This window comes from Myotis myotis, unplaced genomic scaffold (genome assembly GCF_014108235.1).
Source record: "Myotis myotis isolate mMyoMyo1 unplaced genomic scaffold, mMyoMyo1.p scaffold_m19_p_5, whole genome shotgun sequence".
In the NCBI taxonomy this organism is placed as follows: domain Eukaryota; kingdom Metazoa; phylum Chordata; class Mammalia; order Chiroptera; family Vespertilionidae; genus Myotis; species Myotis myotis.
In genome coordinates, this window is record NW_023416357.1 from 43,258,939 (window position 1) to 43,281,501 (window position 22,563).

The window sequence follows — 22,563 nt, forward strand, 5'->3', positions numbered from 1 at the left end:
GTATAATTGAACAGAATTTAATAAACTATTCCTTTATTACATTAGGTACTTTTCCACTAACCTGAAAGACACAATGAAAAACTTAATATATGATCAAAATTACTTAAGCTCAAAAATCATTTCATGCAAGTTTAGTGAAGATACTAAGCCACATTTTAGTTCCTGTGCTAACCAAAAATTCAGCAAGTGGAATATAATTATAGTTTTATTTTATTCTTGCTCTAGTCTGTAATGGATGGTTCCAAAAGAAAAGTTCTAAGGTTCTGAGTAATGGCAAAAGTATTAGAATAAACGTATAATTTCCTAAGGGAATTATTTATGGAGGGACAATGCTCAACCAGATACCTATGTCCCTGTTATGTTGAAATACTTTGAATCTAAAACTCATACCTCTACTACAGTTCAAGTAATGTATTTAGAGAATTAGATGGGTGTAAGAGAAATCAAAGCAGGTAGCTTGGTTGTTTTAATTATCCTATAAAGAATGACTTATAATCACCAAGGCAAAAGTTAAAATAGTCTAAAAATTGAGCTTCAAACTGCAATTTATGAAAAAGATAACATTTGAAAACAAGTGTTAAGGAATGTTTACAACTAAAACAAAAGGAAACAAAGTAGCTTATTTCATACTTATTCCTTACATACTCTTTCCATGTGACATCCACTGAACTATCTAATAGTAACCTCAAGTCAATAAATATTCACAAAAAGTGTAGGACTTTTAAAAAGAATCTGAATGACCCCAACTATTTGAAGTCTCAAGCCATGAGATCCTGTGTATACTAAAACACATGTAAAATGTTTCAAATGTAGGGTTGTCCTTCCAACTGAATGCTTCAGAGAAGTTTTCAGCATAAATCTTTGGGTCTGGTGAGCGTAAAATTTGAAGAGCAAAAGTGAGTAATACTCATTTTCTTCATCATCTTAGGGAGATTGTTTCCTCTTTTCCTTACACACTCTTTCCATGCGACAGCCACAGACTCAAGGTGTGAACACTGCTTGACTTGGCTTATAGGCAGGACAACTGTTTTGCTTCCTGGTGATGGTCTGTATTATATTGGCTTTTCTGGCCACAGTACCTGACTTGGTTAGTATTTCCCAAGAACTCCTCATAGTATCTATGGGGTCTCTGTATTGCATCAGAGAGCTCAGAGTAATTCTGACCCAGACAATGCACAGCTTTCCCTAAACATAGTGATTTATCTGTGTCTGCTGTCACGTCAGAAAGTTGAAATATATACCATTATCAACTTGAGTTTTCACAATTCATAAGAGCTTGGTGTCTACCTATCTTGCAGACCATCTCCAACTAAGGATGTAAAGTCATGAGCAAAATCCATTCTGAAGTGGTAATTCACATGTTTTATTTCCTATCATACACACAGTTAACTATGCAAAGCCTTCTCAATCAGCGGTGACTATTTTTAATGTGTGCAATGAATTTTCCAATTGACAACAGAATCCAATGATCTCTTCCTGCTTTAAAATTACAACATTCTGAGAATATTAAACAAATTTCTCCTATATATTATACACTCTCCATTTGCTACTATATATTTAAGATATCTGACCTGAAGACGAAGATTTCCACTGAGATCTGATGAATTAACTTACTTTTGAAAGATGATGCTCAGAAGAGAATCCCAGTCCATAAACAGTGTTTGCCCGGCTATCGGCCCACTGGCCAAACTTCTGAGATGTTTTCGTAAATGTCATGTTTGGGGTGATGGTGCTATTAATTATTGCCTGAAAAATAAAACAAATATGAGTAACCTGCCCAAAATTAGCAAACAGACATTTAAACACAGGGTTATTTCATTACATAAAAACTTAGGATTCTTAATTAGCCAGAACATTAAATATACAGTATAGTTATAAAAATAGTTTATATTATTGCAAGTGACAGAGTGGAAATAAGGTAACTACTAGAACTATAAATATAATGGCAATCTATCAAAAATTTCAATACCTTATAGTCAAAATAAGTTTTCTTATGATGCAAAAAATTTTAAAGAGCTTTTAATGTAATTAATTTCTTCCCTTTGAACATTTAGGGTCAATATCTATTAATTTTATTTAACATCTATTAATTTTGGTGATAGTCACTAAAAACAAGTAAGTTTTAATAGTTATTTCTTTAAAATAGTTAGCTCCCACTCTCCAAAAAATCTTTCAAAAATGAATACATCAATAGGACAAATTTTCTATTTGTACACGAATTTTCTAAAATGCATAATCAACACTTTTCCAAAACCTGACTTACCTGAAATATATCATGATAAAGAAAAGACTTTCAATCATTTAGTATTTTTCCTTTACTCAAGGGAAAAACAAACCCCTAAATACATACTTTATTTCTTTTCTGATAAAGTGGTATAAATTCATGATCTTGAGAATCACTATCATTTCTGTTTAACACATAGTTTCTTAGAAAACTAGTATTTTAGTATGTTTTTAATATTAACTTTGGTGATCACTAAAATTATAACATATTAACTTAAATTCATTTCCTCTGTCAGTACTGTAAAAGTATAGAACCCATTTTAAGTTTAATGCCCTCCAAAAATTGAGATTACAAAGTGATTCAATAATAATAAAAATGCACATGTGATCACATTCATAAGTGGTTTTCTGGAAAATTATTAAATATGGAATAAAAATCAAGCATTTTTAGAACAAAGCTAAATGTTTACCATGTGAACAACTGTATAATGCAAATATTTGAGCTAAGCAGGTACTAGTGAAGTTACAATAATGAATGTATGACACCTGCCTGCTAAAGAAGACAGTAGAAGAGAGAGTGGTCCCTTGCTTTCTCTTACAGACAGTAAATGTGTTACCTGTTGTTATATGGAGCCCCTGTCCTTGATTAAGCTTTTTGTTTACCTCTTACAAAATTTATATGCTCATATACCTCCTTACTCTTCAATTCAAAAGCTGCTTTTCCTAGCATGTCATTTTAGATCCTGTAAAATGTGGCTAATAACTGCACTCATTTGCGAGATTGTCATCAAATGGAAAGACTGAATGGAAAAGAATATACAGTAGTCCCCCTATATCCAGTTTCAGTTACCTGTGAACAACAGAAGTCTGAAATATTATATGGAAAATTCCCAGAAATAAACAATTCATAAGTTTAAGTTGCATGCTGCTCTGAGTAGTATGATGAAATCTCTCACTGTCTTGTCTTGCCTTTGAATCATGCCTCCTGAGTCATGCCTTTGTCCAGCATTAGCCACACTACATACGCTACCTGCCCATAGTCACTTAGTACCTGTCTAGGTTATCAGGCTGACTGTTGAATGTCACACTGTGTTCAAGTGACCTTTATTTCACTTAATAATGGCCCCAAAGCACAAGAGTAGTGACACTGGCAATTTGAATATACCAAAGAAAAAGTATGTTTGTACAGGAAAAAATTCAGTTCTATCTGCACTTTCAGGCATCCACTCACAGTCTTGGAAGTATTTTCTGTGGATAAGGGGGAACTACTGAATTAATTTGCTAAGGAATCATTTGGTTATTCAACTATTTTATTGAGTACCTATTAATGTCAAGCACAATTCTATAAACTTGAGATACAACAAGAGGCAATATGATTGTGGATCACATTTTAGAGCAAAAAGCATCAGTCAATGACCACGTAAATAAATAGCTGACCAATTTTCCGTGAATGGTGAGTGCTTATGAAGACCATAAGACCAGGATATGATAGAGACTGAAAGGCTAGACAGCCAGGACTGTCAGGCACTACTTTAGATCCCCTGGTCCTGGAGTATTCCCTGAGGAAGGCACATTTGCGTTTTCAAGAAGAGAAGGGCATTTAACATGTTACCCTAATTAACTCAGAAAGTGAGATGGCGATAGGGGTTACAGGCAGCTGAGGAAACCCACCCATGTGCTGTTGGTACTGACCTTCAGTTTTAACTATTTCAAATGAACTTTTTTCTACTTTTCAGTTTAAGAGTTTCGTTTTAATCCTCATTCTGAACATTTCCTTACAAATATATTGTATTAGACTTCCTTGAATAGAATGCTACAATGAATCCATTTAAAAGAAAAAAAATTAGCTCTATAAAATAAACATGTCTCTCAATCCCAAAGTTCTTGTCCTTTCAAGGAGAAGAATTAGAAATGCTGTGTTCTTACAGATCATGTAGTCCCTGATCCTGGCCCCTGGCCACGCTGATGCCTCTGCAAACTGTATATGCACAGTACAAGCACATTTTCTAGTCAGGGCACCTAAGGCCTTCTCAACTGATCACGCTGTGCAGAAACAGAAGTGAGGGTGGTAAGAAAAACACTCATTTAGCTGCATCAAATAAACCAGTAGTGCTTATAAAAAACAAACAAAAACCCCCCGACAACTCCTGCAGGGAACTGCAGTGGTTAACAGCATCAGCTTAGAAAGGTAACTAGAAAGTAGAAAATGTGATAGAAAAATGTAATTGCTACAGAGGGTAGATTTTCTTAAAAGAAACGAAACAAACACTTCTTCATAAGAGTTATTTAAGAGCCTAAAAATTACAAGCTGCAAAGTATACTCAAAAATAAAAATGCCAGAAGCAATAGTTCATATTGCTGCAGAAGGAAGACACACGAGGATTACTTAATCACATAGTACATGAGACTACCTCATTTTAACTTCATTTTTTATACCATTTAACTCTCCTGTCTAATAAAATGACATTTTATCTGTGGTTTGGGCCAAGAGAGAAACACACATTATAGAGAACTAAAGATTCGAATCAGGGAAAAGAAATAAATTAACATTCTAGAGTCTAAATTAATAATAATTAATATCTGTTAATTTCACTAAATACTTATAAAATATGACAAAATTGTTCTTCATTTACAAAAAAAAAACACTTTCAGACTTGTATGCATGCATCTAAGAACAACCAACAGACGCAAGACACTGGGGGCGCAGGGGAGAGGGGGACAAGGGCAAATGCTGGGGGATAGGGGAGGCCGGGGGGAGGTCAGTGGGGAAAAAAAAAGGAAACATATGTACTACTATTTGTAATACCTTAAACAATAAAATTAAATTTAAAAAAACCTTCACAGAAATTAACTATTTCAATTTCCCAAGTCCTTTAAATCCTCCAAATGAAAATGAAAATAGGATCAATTATTCAAATAAATACAAGTTAGTCACTTGTGAACCGAAGTACAAATAGCCCCTGGGTACTATAATCTAGTTAATGAGACAAGAAATGAGCACACAGAAAAGACTGAAGTTTGAGCATTAAATTAGATTTTCCTTTTATTCCCCCAAACCACTAAGTACTACATAATTAATAGCCTAATAATATTAATAATGATAACAGTAAGAGTTGTGTTTGTATAGGGATCACTATACACCCGTGAAGGGCTTTTGCCTAAATGTATTTCATCTTCACAATCCCACGGTATGATGACGTAGACAACTTACTAATTCTTTTTCACAGATGAGAAAACTGAGGCACTAAGACATTAAATATCTTGCTCTAGGCCAAATGGCTTATAAGTAGTAGAGCAAAAATTCAAACCAGACAGTCTTGGCTATATAGTCTGTGTCCTTAACCCCTAAACTAAATTGCTAAAATTTCTGAGAATAGAAAGGCCTCGTGGCTTCATGAACGCTGAAGAAAAAGAACGGAGCCCTCATTCTACACACTTTACATCCAGAATAGGATGCTTGGCATTTCTTTATCTTCATGTGTTGTTCAAGATTCACTGATGAAAAAGTGGTATCCATCAGGCACTGATCTAAGTGTTTTTGCAGATATTAACTCATTTAATCCTTACAGTTTCAAGCACTGAGGTGAGAACAATGAAGCTCAGAGAGGTAATTTGCCCAAAGTCAAAATCTTAGTAGATGGTACAGTTGAGACGTGAAATCAGGTAGTCTATGCTCTTAAATATTAGACTATCTGCCTCTCCTAAAAATAAAAATGTAGGAACTGTCCACATGCTTCTTTCTGAATGAGGGATGCTCAGAATAAACTTTAATATTGATACTGGCAGACTTCATATGATTTAGGGATTTTGAACAGCATACTAATCTATAAGAGTAGAAATTGCATCCACCCTATTCAACACTATATTTGTAGCCCCTAGCAAAATGCCTGACATATAACAGATAATCAATGAATATTTCCCAAATAAAACTGACCTCAGATTTGTAGAATATTTTGACATGTAATTTAGTATATAAGGTGATTAATCCAAATAATTTAGTGGACAAAAATGTCGCTACCTTAAAAATGACCAATGTTGGCCCAGCCAACGTGTCTCAGTGGTTGAGCATCAACCTATGAATCAGGAGGTCAAGGTTTGATTCCTGGTCAGGGCACATGCACAGGTTTCAGATTCAATCCCCAGTGTGGGGCATGCAGGAGACAGCCGATCAATGATTCTCTCTCATCACTGATGTTTCTATCTCTCTCTCCCTCTCCCTTCCTCTCTGAAATCAATAAAAAAAAAAAGTATTTTTTAAAAATGATCAATTTTGTTTTTTAAAGTTTTAAAATCTCTCAATATTTTAATAAAGATAAAATTCCTCTAAAACTGAGATGCTATACTGTATAAAGCAAAATAGCAAGATTATTTAAAATAAATGTAACTCACCTTTGAGCCATCTAAACTGATTATCCTATAGACATTTCTTGTGCTGTCATAGAAATAAGACACAGTAACTGCGTGCTTGCTGGTGGGTACCCAGTTCTTCTTTGTGTTTGGGTCAATCTGGAAGACATGAGCACGAGTGCTGAAGATGGGTTGTTCCCTGTGGGGGAGAAAATAAAATGACACTCTGAAACTAGCCGTTTTTATTCCACTGGACAATAAAACATGAAAACTATGAGGATGACCCCACTTAACCAAAAACTCCCCACATCCTGAAAACAAGAGAAACTTTCAAATTTGAATATTCTAAGTATTCAATCAGAAGCTTCTTTAAAACAATGACAGTCAATCCTCATTATTGAAGATTCTGTATTTGCGAATTTGCCTACTCAACAAAATGTATTTGTAACCCCAAAAGCAATGCCTAAGGTCCTTTCTTGGTCTTCTGCAGTGGAAAAATGTGCGTCCTTGGAAAAGCATGTTTCCATCTGACGCTGATCAAGGCAACACTCAGCCCTGCTGTTTCAGCTCTCATACCGTAATCAAGTGTCCTTTTTGTGTGATCTATTTAGCACCGGGTATTTTGCATTTCTGTGCTTCCTGTTGGTGCATTCCCTGTTTAAAATGGCCCCCCAAGCATAGTGCTGAAGTGCTATCTGTTCCTGGGGCAAGAGGCTGTGATGTGCCTTATGGAGTAAACATATGTTAGATAAGCTTTGCTCAGGCATGAGTTACAGTGCTAATGGCCTTGAGTTCAATGGTAATGAATCAAAACTATATATTAAATAAAGTATCGTTAAACAGAAACACATAAAACAAACTTAGGTATTGATGAGTTGATGAAAATGTTACGACAGAGGCTCACAGGGACCCTATAATCCCCCTAGGAGCAATGGGTCAAAATTCACAACTTCAGTGTTTGTGGAGCCTTTGTAAGAACATAACTATTGTGAATAATGAGAACTGACTATGCCTTGTTAAAATATACATCTTCTACTTGACCCTCACTAGGTTAAAGGTTGTTACCCATTTAAAACTACATTATTCTGGTAATAGGTAAATAACTTACTGAGAAAGTTTACATCAGTATAATCTCTATATTGAAAAGTATATAAAAAACTAAGTGGCTCACCACAACAGTATCTTTTAATTAGATCAAGTAGTGCCTTAAAGATGTACAAGAGATTTTAAAAATTATAACTTCAAGAACCAAAACTATTAAAATATTTAAAAATATATTCAAAATCTGACGATTACAGATTTTTTTACAATCTGAGATTGTCTGTATATAATAGAAGCATTATAATGCAAAAATTTTCAAGTTTGGAGTAAAATTTCTTTTGAAAACAGCAGCTATGAGACATTTCTCCCCCCCCCCCCCCCCCCCCAATAACACAACACCTTTCTTTCCTAAAGCAGATTAAGGTCCTAAAGAGAAGTTTAACTGGTATTTTTTAATAGTTAAAGTTAAAGTTAAAAGTTTTAAGGAAAGGAGAGTGTGGAAAAAAGAAATTAGAAGACAAGCAGGACAAATCTGGGTCCTTGACAAAACGGATCTTCAGATAAATAAAGGGCAGTGTGTCACGTGTCCCCTACGATCTCCTTCTGTCCTTGGAGAGCAGGTGTGAAAGGAGGGACTTCCCTGTAGGTCACCTGGCTCTTCCCAGTTTTGTTTCTGGAAACCTCTATAACAACTTTTCTTATTTAGAATATCTCTTTTGAAAGGAAGTGATATATTTTATGCCACTCCCTAAAAAGTGACAGAAAGTCATCATTTCTGGCTTAACTGCCATCATATATGGATTTCTTCAACAAATAAACTTTAACAATCTTGCACTGTGACAGAATAAAGAATTCTTCTGAATTGGGAGGTCTTATTCATTCCCTTTCCCCATCCTTAACTTTCAGTAAGGCTGTGCTACACTTGAGTTATCTTCCCAAAGCACTGCAGCCTCTAGTTTTCATTTTTTGCCTTTTAATTAAAGTCCCCAGTATAAATGTACTTGGCCGGACTGAGTGTGACTAATTCCAATTCACAAAATCTACTCACACAAAACTGTCTGTATTAAGGCATGTAAGGAAGAGAATGGAACACTCTAGTTTTTACCAACTTGATTAAAAAAATTTTTTTTTTATTTAACCGGGGTAAATTTCTAAATAGTGCAAGCTGGTAATTATAGAAATGTGTTCTAAAAAGTGTATTTTCTAAAAAACTAAAGTAGTTGTTAACACAATGATATTGCTTTTGCACTCAACAAATTCTTATTCAATGCAAATGCAATGTTTTGAGTCCAGTAAAAAAAATTCCCACATCACATTAATTCACTCAATTTAATTAATCTGCACAATTAATCCACACAGTTTAATTCTCTTCTAAATAAAAATCTTTAGAGTAAACTACTATTTTACAAGCAAATGACATTTGAAATCAATGAAATATATTGCTTTCTTCAATTCTCTCTGAATGGCTGATTTCTTAAAGAATGTTATAGTACAAGATTTCTGTAGCCAAAAGCCTACCAATTTAAATGATAAAAACTAAAAATATAATAATAATTTGACAGGGAACAGAATTCCTATAAGTAATGAGGATGTTACTATATCACTTAGGGCATACTAATAAATGATGCAAACTTTCATTGACTATCTACTACAAGCAAAAAACTGAGAGATGGTCCCCACCCTTAAAAAATTCAATTTGGCGAGGGAAGATAGATATGTTTAGAAATAAAATGTTCTTTCCCATGATATTCTCTTAAAGTGACTCCGGGCTGCCATGGAGAAATTGATGCCTAAGCAGTGTCTGAAACCAAGCATGGCACAGTGGGAAGAAGGCTCAGCACACTGGCCTGTGTAGCAAGAACTGCAGTGATTGTGAGTGACTTTGAAAAATAAGGCTAAATATAAAGAGAAGCCAGCTCACAAGGGTCCTGGCTGGAGGCTACTGAAAGATGTAAATACAGAACAGCTTTGCCTTTTAGAAAGATAAATTTGGCATCACTGAAGAGGGTGGATTGGGAAGAAAGAACATCAGAGAAAAGCAGGCTAGTCAAAACCATACAAAAAATAGGAGGTAGGAGTGGGATGAAGATATGAGGAAGGATTCAAGGTAAACTTAGAAAGTAGAATCAATAAGGTTAAGTAACAGATTAGACATGGGCAATGGTTCTCAAGGAGGGGTGATGTGTTCCTCAAGGGACATTTCAAAACATCTGGAGACATTTTTGGTTGGCCCAACTGAGGGAGATTACTATTAGCGCCTAAGGAGGAGAAGCCAGGGTTGGTTGCTAAACATCTACAATGCACAAGACAGCCGCACACAACAAAAAAGTATCCAGCCAAAAATGCCAATAGCGTCACGGCTGAGAAATCCTAACGCAGGAGATAAGGAAGGATCTGAGTCTCTCTCTCCTGGGTTTCTGGCTTAGGTGACTGAAAAGACGACAATGCCACTGGCCAGGGTGGGAAACAGAAAGTAAAGCCTGGGACTGGCAGGACAGCAGGGAGAGGATGAGCTCAGCTTTGACTAAGTTCAGGGCCCTTGCATGTAAAACTGTCAGCGCAGGAACTTAAAAATATTAGGCTGGGGCTCGGCAGAGAAAACCAAGCTGGAGTGAAAAGTGTGAGGAATCATCAAGAGATCTTATCGTGGCCTTGGCCAGCTGGCTCAGTTGGTTAGAGCGCACGGTATAAAAGTGTTCTATTACTCACACCGAGGAATAAAGGGAGAGTAGGAGAGAAGCACAAATCCAAACATGCCTAACTGCAGGCCTGGAAGTGCGGGAGATACATTCACCTCCTGGTGAAAACACTCCCCCCTCCCTGAGCCGTAAGTAAGAGAAAAAACATTCTATCTTCAGCTTGGTTTTTAGACTTTGAAGTGGCAAGAGAAGGTGGACAATACCTGTTGAGGCCAAAAGGACACGAGCAAGGATAAGACAAGGAGTGGACAGACACTAATGACCATGTAACTTCAGACGGAATGCCTGAAGAATTTACTTTCAGTGCCAATGTGAGGGCACAGCAAGTCTTCAGACAAGCTGAAGCTCAAGCACTAAAGTTTCTTCAAAAGAATTGTGCTGTGCAAATTAATAATATAAATTGTAGTTCCACTGATTATCGGGGAACCAGTTTAACTGCCCCCTGCCCAGCCCTCCAATGCAAAGGCTGTGACTGCATGTTACTATGTATTCCTACTACCATGTTATATGGTTAACAGCTGTTTGCTGATACATTTAGTTTTTTTTAAACACATGCTTACTTTAAGAAAGCAAAGATTAGTCTAATGGCTACCCAACACATAGTTGTACTGCAAGAACTCCATCTAGTGATGAACCAAAAACATAACAGGCATATGTTTTTTAAAACTTCCGTATATAGAAATACAAAATTGTGATGTTGCTATAACAGAGGTACATAGACATAAAATGTGACACTACCAACTGCAAAATGTCTTTTCTGGAAGTATTTTTTAAAATTGTATGATCCGAATTCCTTCATCTTTTATTTGGTTAAATGCACATTCAAATGAAAGATTTAGAAAATAATTGTCTGCATCACAACTGAGCATAAAAAATATTTTCAGTGACAAAAGTAAAGGGATTAAGTAAAAATTGTCTGTTATAAAATAGTCACAGGGATGTAAAGTACAGCATAAGGAATATAATCAATAATATTGTAATAACTGTATGGTGTTAGGTGGGTACAAGCCTTATACAGGGGACCGCTTCATAAATATCTGAGCACTATGCTGCACGCCTGAACTAATGTAATATTGAATGTCAACTGTAATTTAAAAATTTAAATAAAGAAATACTTTCATGACATCAAGTTGTTAATTGGCATATCTGAAGAAAATATCAAATAAATTAAAATTTTCCATTTGGAATTTAAGATTATCTATAATAATAAAAGCATAATATGCTAATTAGACCAGACACCCAAATGACCTTCCAGACAACATTCCAGGTGAAGCCGGGGCTGCGAGGGCTGAGGCAAGCTGCTGCAGCTGTGAGGGCTGAGCCCCTTGCATGAATTTCGTGCACCGGGCCTCTAGTTAAATTATAAAACTATACTTAAACATAAGAATACTGTTTATATTCCTTATATGCTATCCCTTATTTTAAAAATAATTTTTACTCATCTCAGTCCTTTCATTAGGTCAAAGAAATTCCAATACTTATTTACCTTGGGCACTTTAATAAGTAGCTGCATTTAAAAGATCAGGGATATGCAGATATTCATTGTAAAGAGCAAGCAAATTCACTCAATATATACATTTAAGCAACATCTTCAATGCTGAAGAACTGGCTTGCTATTTATTAAATAACTGCCAAGTGACATTACCTCTGTCCCTCCTCCCCATTTAAAACCCTATTCATTCCAGATAAAATACTGGGTGTTTTAAAATATATCAACACCCATGTCTGGTAACTCAGTTACATTTAAAATTAGTATTGTAGCCCTGGCCGGGTGGCTCAGTTGATTGAAGCATAGTCTCATTCAGCAAAGACTTCTGGTTCGATTCCCAGTCAAGGCACATATCTAAGTTTTGGGTTTGATCCCCAGCCGGTGTGCATACGGGAAGCAACCAATTGATCGGTATTTCTCTCTCTCTCTCTCTCTCTCTCTCTCTCTCTCTCTCTCTCTCACTTTCTCTCTCAAATCAATGGGGGGAATAAAATTAGTATTGTATTTTCAATTCTATTAGCCTTTAAATATTCTCTTCCCAAACGATTTCCACTAAATAAAGTTAAATTCCAAAAACTGACAATATACACTTGGGAAATCTAAGGAAAATAGTCTTTTGTTAATGAGAATTATTATTAATATATGTAACACTTTTCTAAAAATCTAAAATAAGTAATTTTCTAGTAGACATCCAATTTCTAAAAAATTTTAAATGAATTAAATGTTACAAGATTATTTAAGTTCTAATACCAATAATACTTCAAGGAACAATAATATTCTTAGGTATCCTTTTTTCCTTTATACCTACTACAAGCTAACCTAGTAGAAACTCAATCCATATAGTATCTGAACACGTATATAGTCTTAAACAAATAAACAAATGAGAAAGACCTGAAGGTACTTGGGCAAAATGTTAACATTTGCTACATTTCCATGGTGGTTGCATGGATATTATATTATTCCCTGTGTTATCCTGAATACTTTTAAATGCTCAAAACAACAAAACATCACACCATTTCTCTAAAATTCTTGTTGACAGTGTGAAATTTGAACAATCAGCCACATTTTATTCTATGTGTATGTAGATTATTTATTTTAACTGCTGTGCCAAAGTCCATACAATGATTAGAACTGCACTATCCAATATGGTATCTACTAGCCACATGACCACTGGACATTTGCAATATGGCTATGTAAGAAAGTGAATTAGCTTAAATTTTATTTGATACCCCAGTCAGTTATTGAAATAGTTTTAAGCATGTATGGGAAAACTTGGGTATATGAATCTACTGTTTCAAGTGTAAATTTTATGAAATTCAAATCCAGACCAAGTATTTCCAACAAAAATTTTAGCATCCAAACTGATATGTGCTCTAAGCACAATAAAAAATGGATTTCAAAGGCTTAATATAAAAAATATAAAATATCTCAATGACTTTTATATTAATCAAATGTTAAAAATATATTGGATAAACTATCAAAATATATTGATTTCACCTTTTAAAACTAAAAACAAAGTTAATATTGTATTATTCACATTGTATTTCAAGTGGAAAATACTAGACTATTTTAGGTAGCCATTTCCTTACTGATAGACATACATGTTGTTCAATATTTGCAATATTACAAATAAATGCCCCTATATGTTTACTTGGGGACACATGCAAGAGATAGGCTAGAAGCTGAATTCTTGGTCACAGGGTATGCACCACAGAATATTTCCAAATTACTCTTCACAGCACATGCACCAATTTATACTCTTAATAGTCTTGTATTATTTCCTTCCAACACTTGGTAATGTCCAAGTAACATCTTTAATTTGTGCCAGGTTGATGGGCATGAAATGTTATTTCATTGTTGCTTTAATTGCATATCTCTTGATTACTAGTGAGCTGAGGAGCTCTTCATGCATTTCTGGGCCATTTGAGCCCAATAGATTTCTACACTTATTCCTGAGCTTGTTTAAAACCTTATTTTAGCTCCAAAGAGTGAAAACCCCAGAATCCAAAATCCAGCACTCAATCCATATGCATGGGAACATCTCATATACACATTCTAAATACAGGTACAAACTTAATTAAGGCAAATAACCACTAAAGTAAAGAAAAGCAGTTATTTTCCTCAATCCAATAACATTTAATGTTTAAAAATCAATATAGTACAGATACAGCACATATATTCTGCTCTTTTTCAAAGATAAATTATGGTTCTTTGGTAGTTTTTATTTTTATTTAACAAATTGTTTCTGACATTCCTCAAAATTTTTCCATTGTGGAGGGGTGAGTGGAGGAGTGGTAAATACTTACCAAACTTTTAACTTACTCATTTAAAGTTTTCCTGGTTTAGCATCAAAAATAATTTAAACAAAACATACTTAATGTTAAACTAGAGGTCAAAAGTAACAAAACAGTTGTGTCAGGTAGCTTAAACTCCTGGGTGTTTTTCATACAGTAAACACCACCACTCCATTCCCACTCTATTTCTCTATGCAATTTTCATTCCAACATCCCTCAGATTTGGTTTTCTCTGGTCACAGGTAATGATTTTATCTGTTTAACCTTTCTGAGTGGTCCTCAAGTAGTTTAGCTATAAGTCTAGCAATGAACAGCATCTGGATTTATCTAGCTTTCATGTTATTTGTTCTATTGAAAAAGGACTATATTAAATATAACTGAATGTGATTTCTGTTTTCCCTTCTTGTTAGCTTTTCAGGTAACATAAATTATAGACACAATTCTTTGTAGGATGCTGTGTCCCAACTCAGGGTTTTGCAAATATAATTTCTGTAACGATATAGAGTTTTTGCTCAAATGCATTAGATCTACTTCATAATAGTGGTGTTGATAATTCAGTCATGGTATCGTACAAGCCCAAATAAATGTGTTTTCTGACTGTGAAGGTATTTAATTTTTTTAACTGACCAAAAATTTGATACAGGAATACAATAAGCTAGGTTTGGGACCTTTCCCTATTTAGCTTTTCTGAAAATGAATTATAGTGGAGTTAGGGGCAATTTGACTTCTGAGGTACCGGAAAGAGGTAATCACTATCGATAAAAGAACACCTAATAAGATGAATTACAGCAGTGTTTTTCAAACAGTGGATCACAACTCAGAGGATTATGGTCAATTTAATAGCTAACAATGGACATTTAGAAAGTGAACAAGAATGTAAAATAATCACAGTACATCACACTTGGTAAGGTTATATGTATTATCCCATGAAACTTTTTTTAAACTTAAAATGTTTTATTATTAAGGTCTAGCACCTGGACAAAATTCAGATCTTGTGTGTTGAATAAGAAACTATATTTTATTCCCTTTTTTCCTGATCTAATCAGGTGCTTTTATAATTATTAAACTTTGGGTATACACATATAAAAAGTTACTCAAAGTTCATTGTTCATAAGCTCATGAATATTCAGGATCAAGGTAAGTGATGCTTTAACTGGTACTAGATGAAAAGTATACTCCAGCCTAGATGTTTCATGAAACTTTTGACTGCATATTCATATATGCTTGCCACAATGGAAGATGCATGTTTTACTGTGGGTCGTGGTCAAAACATTTAAAAATCTGGACATACAAAATGCTTTTATTCAATGCACATAAAAACCCTGTGAAGCAGGTACCCATTTCATCAAACAAAAATATAGGTCCTGAGTGACATATCCTAAGCCACGCAGCTAGCAAATGATACAAATAAGCATATTTCAAATGGAAATGGCATTCAACCTCACTAGAAATAAAAACACTGCAAATTAAAACTGAGCTATCATTTTTTCATCTGTCAAAATAAGAGACCTTTTTTTAATGAAAAAAAATCCAATGTTCGTGAGAGTTTAAGGAAACCTGACACTTCCAAAAGCAGTTGGAAATATAAATTAGTAGTCTTTCTGGAAAACACTTTGATAATGAATATTAATCAAAAGCCTTTAAATTTTTGTGCATATTCTTTGACATAGTAATTCCATTCTAGGAGCTTACCTTACGGATATAATCATGGGTATATGCAGAGATTTAGCAACCGAAGACTGTGAATTAAAATGTCCAATAATGTAAGATCAAATAAATTATGGCATATCATATAATGGAATCCTACATAGTCATTAAAAAACAGAGTTGCAGAATATTCAGTATCATAAGATGTCCAATATAATAAATGAAAATCATTTATAAAACAGTGAATGCAATATAATTTGTTTTTAATGTATTTATATGCATACAAAAATATACTTGGAGGGTACATTTATATTCAGCCCTTGTCCTGCCTCCCCTTCTCTCAACACAGAAACCAGAGTGATCCTTCTAAAAACCCAAGTTAGCATTCAAATATTCAGGAATAAAAAGGTGGATGGTCAGGATACAGCAAATGTAGATGGCTACTGAAGTGGGTGAGATGATAGTGATACAGGAGAACTGTACTTTCTACTTTTCTATATGTCTGGAAAATTTCATATTATAGGGTTTAAAAGTAATAAAACCTAAATCAGGTGGGTCATTCCTCAAAACCCTCCAATGGCTTCCCGTCTCATAGTAAAAGCCACAGTCCTTAAAATTAAGTCCAAAGTCTTCTACCAGTGTTCCTCCACCCTGGCTGCATCAGAAACAACCAGCCTCTTTCCCTCCCATCAGTGGTCTGGTGGGCAGCCAAGCTCCCAAGGTGATTCTCACGTGGAGCCAGGAGAAAATCACTACAGGATATGCTCCTGTTCCCTTTCCAACCTCTCCTGCCCCGCACTGTCTTTAGCTGCAGCCACACTACCACTCCTGGTGTTTTTCAAACATGCCAAGCTCCGCCCACCTCAGGGCTTTTTGCCTGAAGTAATCTTTCCCCTCAGATTGCCTAGTACCTTCCTTTGCCTCCTCCAGGTGTTTGTTCAAATGTTACCTTCTCAGTGACACCATTCCTGGCTGCTCTAAAATTTGCAGCCCCTCCCTCTCTTCTCTCAGGATTCTATTATTTCCCTTCTTTCACTCTTCCCCATGCCACTTATCATTAGCTGACACACCACGTATTTTATTTATTTTCCCTCTCCCTCACCTAACGTACTATCTCCTCAAGGGCAAGGATCTTGTCTTTTTATAATCATTTCTGTGTTCCCAGCAATGCAATGTCACTCCAATAAGTTTATTTTTTTTAAATTGAGACCTTCCTATTCTAAATGCATTCACTCTTTTCTACTACTGAGGTACTCTAGCAAAAGTAGCAAAAGTATTTGTTTAAGGAAGCTGTTAACTATTCTAAATTCTCTAATACTAAAGCTTCCTCTCATGTTATTTCAATTCCCGAGAAGAAAGCCTTCAATGAATTAAGACTTGAAGTTCTCCCGTGAATCTTTTAACATATTGATAAAAGAAACTCCCCATATTATTCAGTATCTCATATGACACTGTTAAGAAAAAAATTGTCCGCTTGCAAGTACTATATCCAAACAAGACAACTCATCACACTTCTCCCTCACTTGCCTACCCATGTTGTTTTCCACTCCAGTAATGATCTCACCTCAGGTGCCTGCTACATCTATTCATCTGTTTCTTTACAACACTGTACTTTTAAATGTCCCGCTTTACCTTGTTCCTGATTTAACAAATTACTGGAAATTCTCTGTAGAAACTGAAAGATTACAGTTCCTAATATAATAAAAACTAAATAGCTTAAACACTATTTACTGAATTTAAAAATAGTAATAGGAGAAAGTTGATCATTTTTAACCTTTTGCAGTTGGGATGATCTGGTTATCTCAACTGTTTCTCTTTTAAAAATTAACAAGTACACAAATTAACAACTTGCATAATTTATGTCAAAGGAGGGAAGCCCCAGATTGGATAATTCAAACGGAGAAATTCAAATGTGCCACTCTTAAGCCTGAGAACAGAAGCCTACACTTACAAAACAGTATGTGGTCAGTTCTTTGGTTATAACTAATATTTTTTGAGAGCTTACTAAATGGCCAGGCACTGTTATAAGCATTATGCTATATTATATTAATTAATCCTCTCAACCTTTGTGAGGGAGTTACCATTATCCCTCTTTTGGAGATGAGAACCCTGAGACAGAAGGTATATAATTTGCTTAAGGTGACACATGGTTGAGCCAGCATCCGAACACTGTCAGAGCCCATACCTTTATCCTATTCTGAATCCTTGGATGAGAAAATAATTATTTTGTCATATAAACCTGGTTCACTTCTGTAACCAAACTCTCACCTGGCCCTTGTCTGGAATTTTGTGGACAGACATGGGATAATACAGCCACACAACTATGATTACTATGCATGTTAAGCACTGTTAAGAGTACCTAAGTATTTTCATAAAATGTATGTATGTACACTGGTACCACTTATTCTTTTACCTGTATTTTGAAAACAATTTATTCTATAACACTTCATTGAAGTGATATTGTGGTTTAGGAGAATCCAAAAACTTATTTTTAGTTATGTCAATTTTGGTTATTGAGCTTTCCTTCTGTAAGGGAAGATAACTTTGATCTGTATTTTGATAGAATGACTCCACCACTATACAGAATAAGATAATAACAACAATAATAAAGTGTTAGCCTGTGTGAAAGCACAGGTCTTGGAGACTAGGAGTTATCAATTCCAAAGTATCTCATATCTCATATTCATACACAGGCTACACTTAATTAACTATCTTAATGTCCTTGTCTACTAGTCCTATCATCTGTGCCACTTCTGGGTCTGTTTCTATTGATGAATTTTTCTGCTCATTATGGGTTGTATTTTACTTCTCTGAATGTTAGATAAGCATATTAAGGGGAGACTTTAAGATATATAAATGGCCCAAATCAATGTTCTAGAAATGAAAAATAAACTAGATGAAATTAACAGCAAATCAGACAATGCAGAAGAATAGAAAACTAGTTAACTTGAGTACATATAAACTACTCAAAATAAAGCAGAGAAAGAAACTTAAATAATAAAGAGTATCAATATGTTTATTAAGGAACAACTTCAAGTAACCTATTACTAGTATACATGCAACTGAAGTCCTCAAAGACGGGAGGGATGAAAAATAGTTGAAGAAATTATGGTTGAAATAATTCCCATATAAATAAAACCCAAAGAAATAATTCCCAAGAAGCTCAACAAATCCAAAGCTATAGCAATGGACATCATAATTCAATTGCTTTAAATCAATAATGAAGAGAAAATCCAAACACCCCAGTCAAAAGGCAGAGACTGTCAGATTGGCCTGTACAGCAACATCCAACTATATGATGCTTGTAAGAAAGTCATTTAAAATATAAAGACACACATGGGTTAAGAGTAAGAAGCTGGAAAAGATATACCTTGCAAACACCAAGCATAAGGTCTATTCCCAACCCCAGATTGCAAGCTCCATGAGGTTAGGAGCTATGTGCATTTTGTTCACCTTGTGTCTCCAAAACCCAACAAGGAGGCAGGCAGTATTTATTAAGTAACGAATGCCTTCAGAATTTGTGGAAACTTCTACCGCACATTACTAGTCCCGGGCTACAATACGTAACACATCAACAGCTGTTCTTGTTGCTGTTAACTGTACCCTACTTCCAAAAGCCTATTCTTTTTTTCCTACCAGTTTCCAGGGGTTGAGAAACCTGATGACCAATCTTGTTAGATCTGTGCCAGAAGAACAAGAACCCCTTTCTAAGTGAGGGCCTGGTTAGCATTCCTTGAGTAAAGTACATCTATTTGGCTGCTCCCTGAGAGTACGGAATATTTCTCAGGCTACCATGCTTCTTTGTCAGATCAGCTAGAACACTCTTGCCATGAACTGGATACTAGAAAAATATGGAAACAGAAAATGGATTTGTGGTTTGGGGCTTTAAAAGTAAAGCAAGAGCCCTGGCTGGTTTGGCTCAGTGGATAGAGCGTCAGCCTGGGGACTGAAGGGTCCCAGGTTCGATTCTAGTCGGGGGCACATGCCCGGGTTGCAGGCTTGATCCCCATTAGGGGGTGTGCAGGAGGCAGCCAATTGGTGGTTCTCTCTCATCATTGATGTTTCTTTCTTTCTATCTCTCTCTCTCTCTCTCTCTCTCTCTCTCTCTCTCTCTCTCTCTCTCCCTCCTCCTCTCTGAAATCAATAAAAATATAATTTTTTTAAAAAGTAAAGCAAGAATAAGTAAGAATTCAGCCATTTGAACTGCTTATTCCCCCCACCTTCTCTCATTCACAAAATTTAGCCATATGTTTCTCCTCTCTACCCCATCCTCACTAATCAGTGGGACATGAAATATGAGGAGTTAAAGGACTGACTCCTGGTATTTCTGTTCCTTTCTCCCTACAAAGTTTGGAATATGCTTTCCTAGTGAAAATGTGATACATGCTGTTTATACTTGTAAGTTACCATTAACACATTTTAACACTTCCACAGCTTCTATGCAAGGTACTAGCCTTCAGGGACTTAAAGAGATAATTACAAATTGTGAACAGTGTTGCCAAGGAAAATAAAGTGCTAGAGAAAGAGAGTGCACAATGGGAATGGAGGAAGAGGAGCCTAATTTAGATTGGATGGTTAGCTGAAGAGTGGGAACCAGAGAGATAATAGTGTTTCAGGCTCAGACAACAACCAGCATGTGTGCGGCAAAATACATTTTCCACCAAAGGTGGCTGCAGCAATACCTGCTGTCCCTCTTCTAGAACCTTGCCATTGTCCTGTCAGGAGACAAAGTCGATGTCCAGTCCTCTTAAACTTGAAAGGACCTTCATGATTGCCTGGACCAAAATAATAAGGCAAAAGTGATGCTGTGCGATTTCTGAGACGAGGTTGTAACAGCCTTTCATCTTCAGCTGGGCTCACTTGCTCACTCACTCTTAGAACCCAACCACCATGCTGTGAGGAAAGCCAAGCAGCCTACGGAGAAGCACCAAGACCCCAGCCCAGGCTGACCTCTCTTGAGCCAACACTATCTTGCCAACCACATGAATGACCCATTTAAAAGTAGATCCTGCAGCCCCCAGTGAAGCCACCCTGGCCAATGCCATGTAGAGTAGAAATGAACCGCCCCCATCAAGCCCTGCCCAAGTTGCAAACTCGTGCGATAAATGATTACTGTTGCTTTAAACCACTAAAGTTTGGGTGGTTTGTTATGTAGCAAGAGATAATCAGAACAATGGGCAACGATCTTGAGGCTGGCAAGAACTTGGCAGTTCCAGAAACCGAAAGGTACAGGACGGCTGGAATACAGAGATAAAAAACAGACATCACCAACACCAGCACCGACAGCCAGCATTTGGTATTTATTATGTTATACAGGAATTGTTCTAAGGGATTTGTATGTATTATTTGATCATAACAATCCTGTTGGTAGATACCCTTAAGGCACTGATTTTAAATATGGGAAGACTGAGGCACAGAACAGTGAAACGACACTCAGGCAGTCTAGTGCAAGAGCCCATGCTACGAATAAGGCCGTACTTCCTCGCAAAGAACGGAGTGGCACATAACGAGGTTTAGAAAGGTAGATCAAGCCCAGGTTATGCAGATTTTTATAGACCATGGGTGGAAGTTTAGGTATAGTTTATGAACAATGGGACACTACTGAAGCCTTTTAAGCAGGCTAGTTTGTGACTCAATTTATATTTAGAAGATCATTCTGGCTGCTTGTAAATAAAAATTAGAAGGAAGCCAATAACATTTGACAGCTAGGTATTCCTCAAGAATTAAATTAGGAATAACTAAAATATAACGGTTTCATTGAAGGAATATAATGGATGGATCAAGCTGATAACACTGAGCCCCATGATCAAGCCCCATGATCAAGTTTAACATACAAAAAGAGAAATGCAAGGACATTTTTATGTGCCTTCTAGACAGGAAATATACCATCCACCATTCTTGGGGGAGGGAGGGAGAGATTCAAACCAGAGTGCAATCAAGCCTAGATCTAACTACCAGTTTACCATTTATCAAGAGTAAGAAAGATAGGATAAACTAAAATTGCAAAACTTTGTCCAAAATAGTAACAATATGACTTCTCAGTAGGAATCAGAGTAATGTCCAAGTGCTTACACCAATCAATTCACTTCTGTGACATTCCCAGGTACAAGCGAAGAAAAACATATTAAAGAACCCCACTAGCCCGGCTGGCGTGGCTCAGCGGTTGAGCATTGACCTATGAACCAGGAGGTCGCGGTTCGATTCCCAGTCAGGGCACATGCCCAGGTTGCAGGCTCAACCCCCAGCGTGGGGCATGCAGGAAGCAGCCGATTAATGATTCTCTTTCATCATTGATGTTTCGATCTCTCTCTCCCCCTCCCTTCTTCTCTGAAATCAATAAAAATATATTTTTTAAAAAACTAAAAAACAAAACAAAACAAAAAAACCCTGCTATACTCTGGTTCCCCATGAGAGCATGTGTGTTTGTGTGGTATGAGCACAGGACATAAGCAGGGATGAGAAGATAAATATTAAATGTTGTCCCAGACCTCAGGAGAACTCTAAGACTTTCCACAGGACTAGGCTTTAGGATGTTTTCCACAGAAGAGATATCAATTGTTTCAAAAAGTTGATGATATTCTGGCAAACATAATACAAGGTTGGTTTCCCAAGATAACAATGTTCCCTACAGAAGGAAAAGTGCAATTGAGTGGGGAGTGGTATTTAAAATAACTGAATAGAACATTACCTCTTTCACGCTTTATTTTAGCAGAATGGAGACCGTGAAAACCCTTCTAACACACAGTTCTCTGCTTCTCAGGCATAGTGGTAACCTAGATTTAGATTGCTTCAACAACAGGAGCACTAAACTCGGGGCTTTCAC

At 36.0% G+C, this 22,563-nt stretch overlaps 1 protein-coding gene across 2 annotated transcripts in view; it reads right to left on the reverse strand.

The window, feature by feature from the left end:
• Positions 1-22,563, reverse strand: part of HOMER1 (homer scaffold protein 1) — an 84,045-nt gene that overhangs the window by 46,074 nt on the left and 15,408 nt on the right. Inside the window, exons 1-3 of one of the 2 annotated variants that reach the window (XM_036308943.1) lie at positions 15,786-15,817; positions 6,613-6,769; positions 1,615-1,746 (exon numbers count right to left, since the gene is read on the reverse strand). In XM_036308943.1, the coding sequence (XP_036164836.1) occupies positions 1,615-1,746; positions 6,613-6,769; positions 15,786-15,802 (306 nt within the window). In that variant the 5' untranslated portion in view covers positions 15,803-15,817. Of the gene's footprint in view, positions 1-1,614; positions 1,747-6,612; positions 6,770-15,785; positions 15,818-22,563 lie in introns of those variants that run through there. The other variant, XM_036308944.1, reaches the window with a different exon arrangement.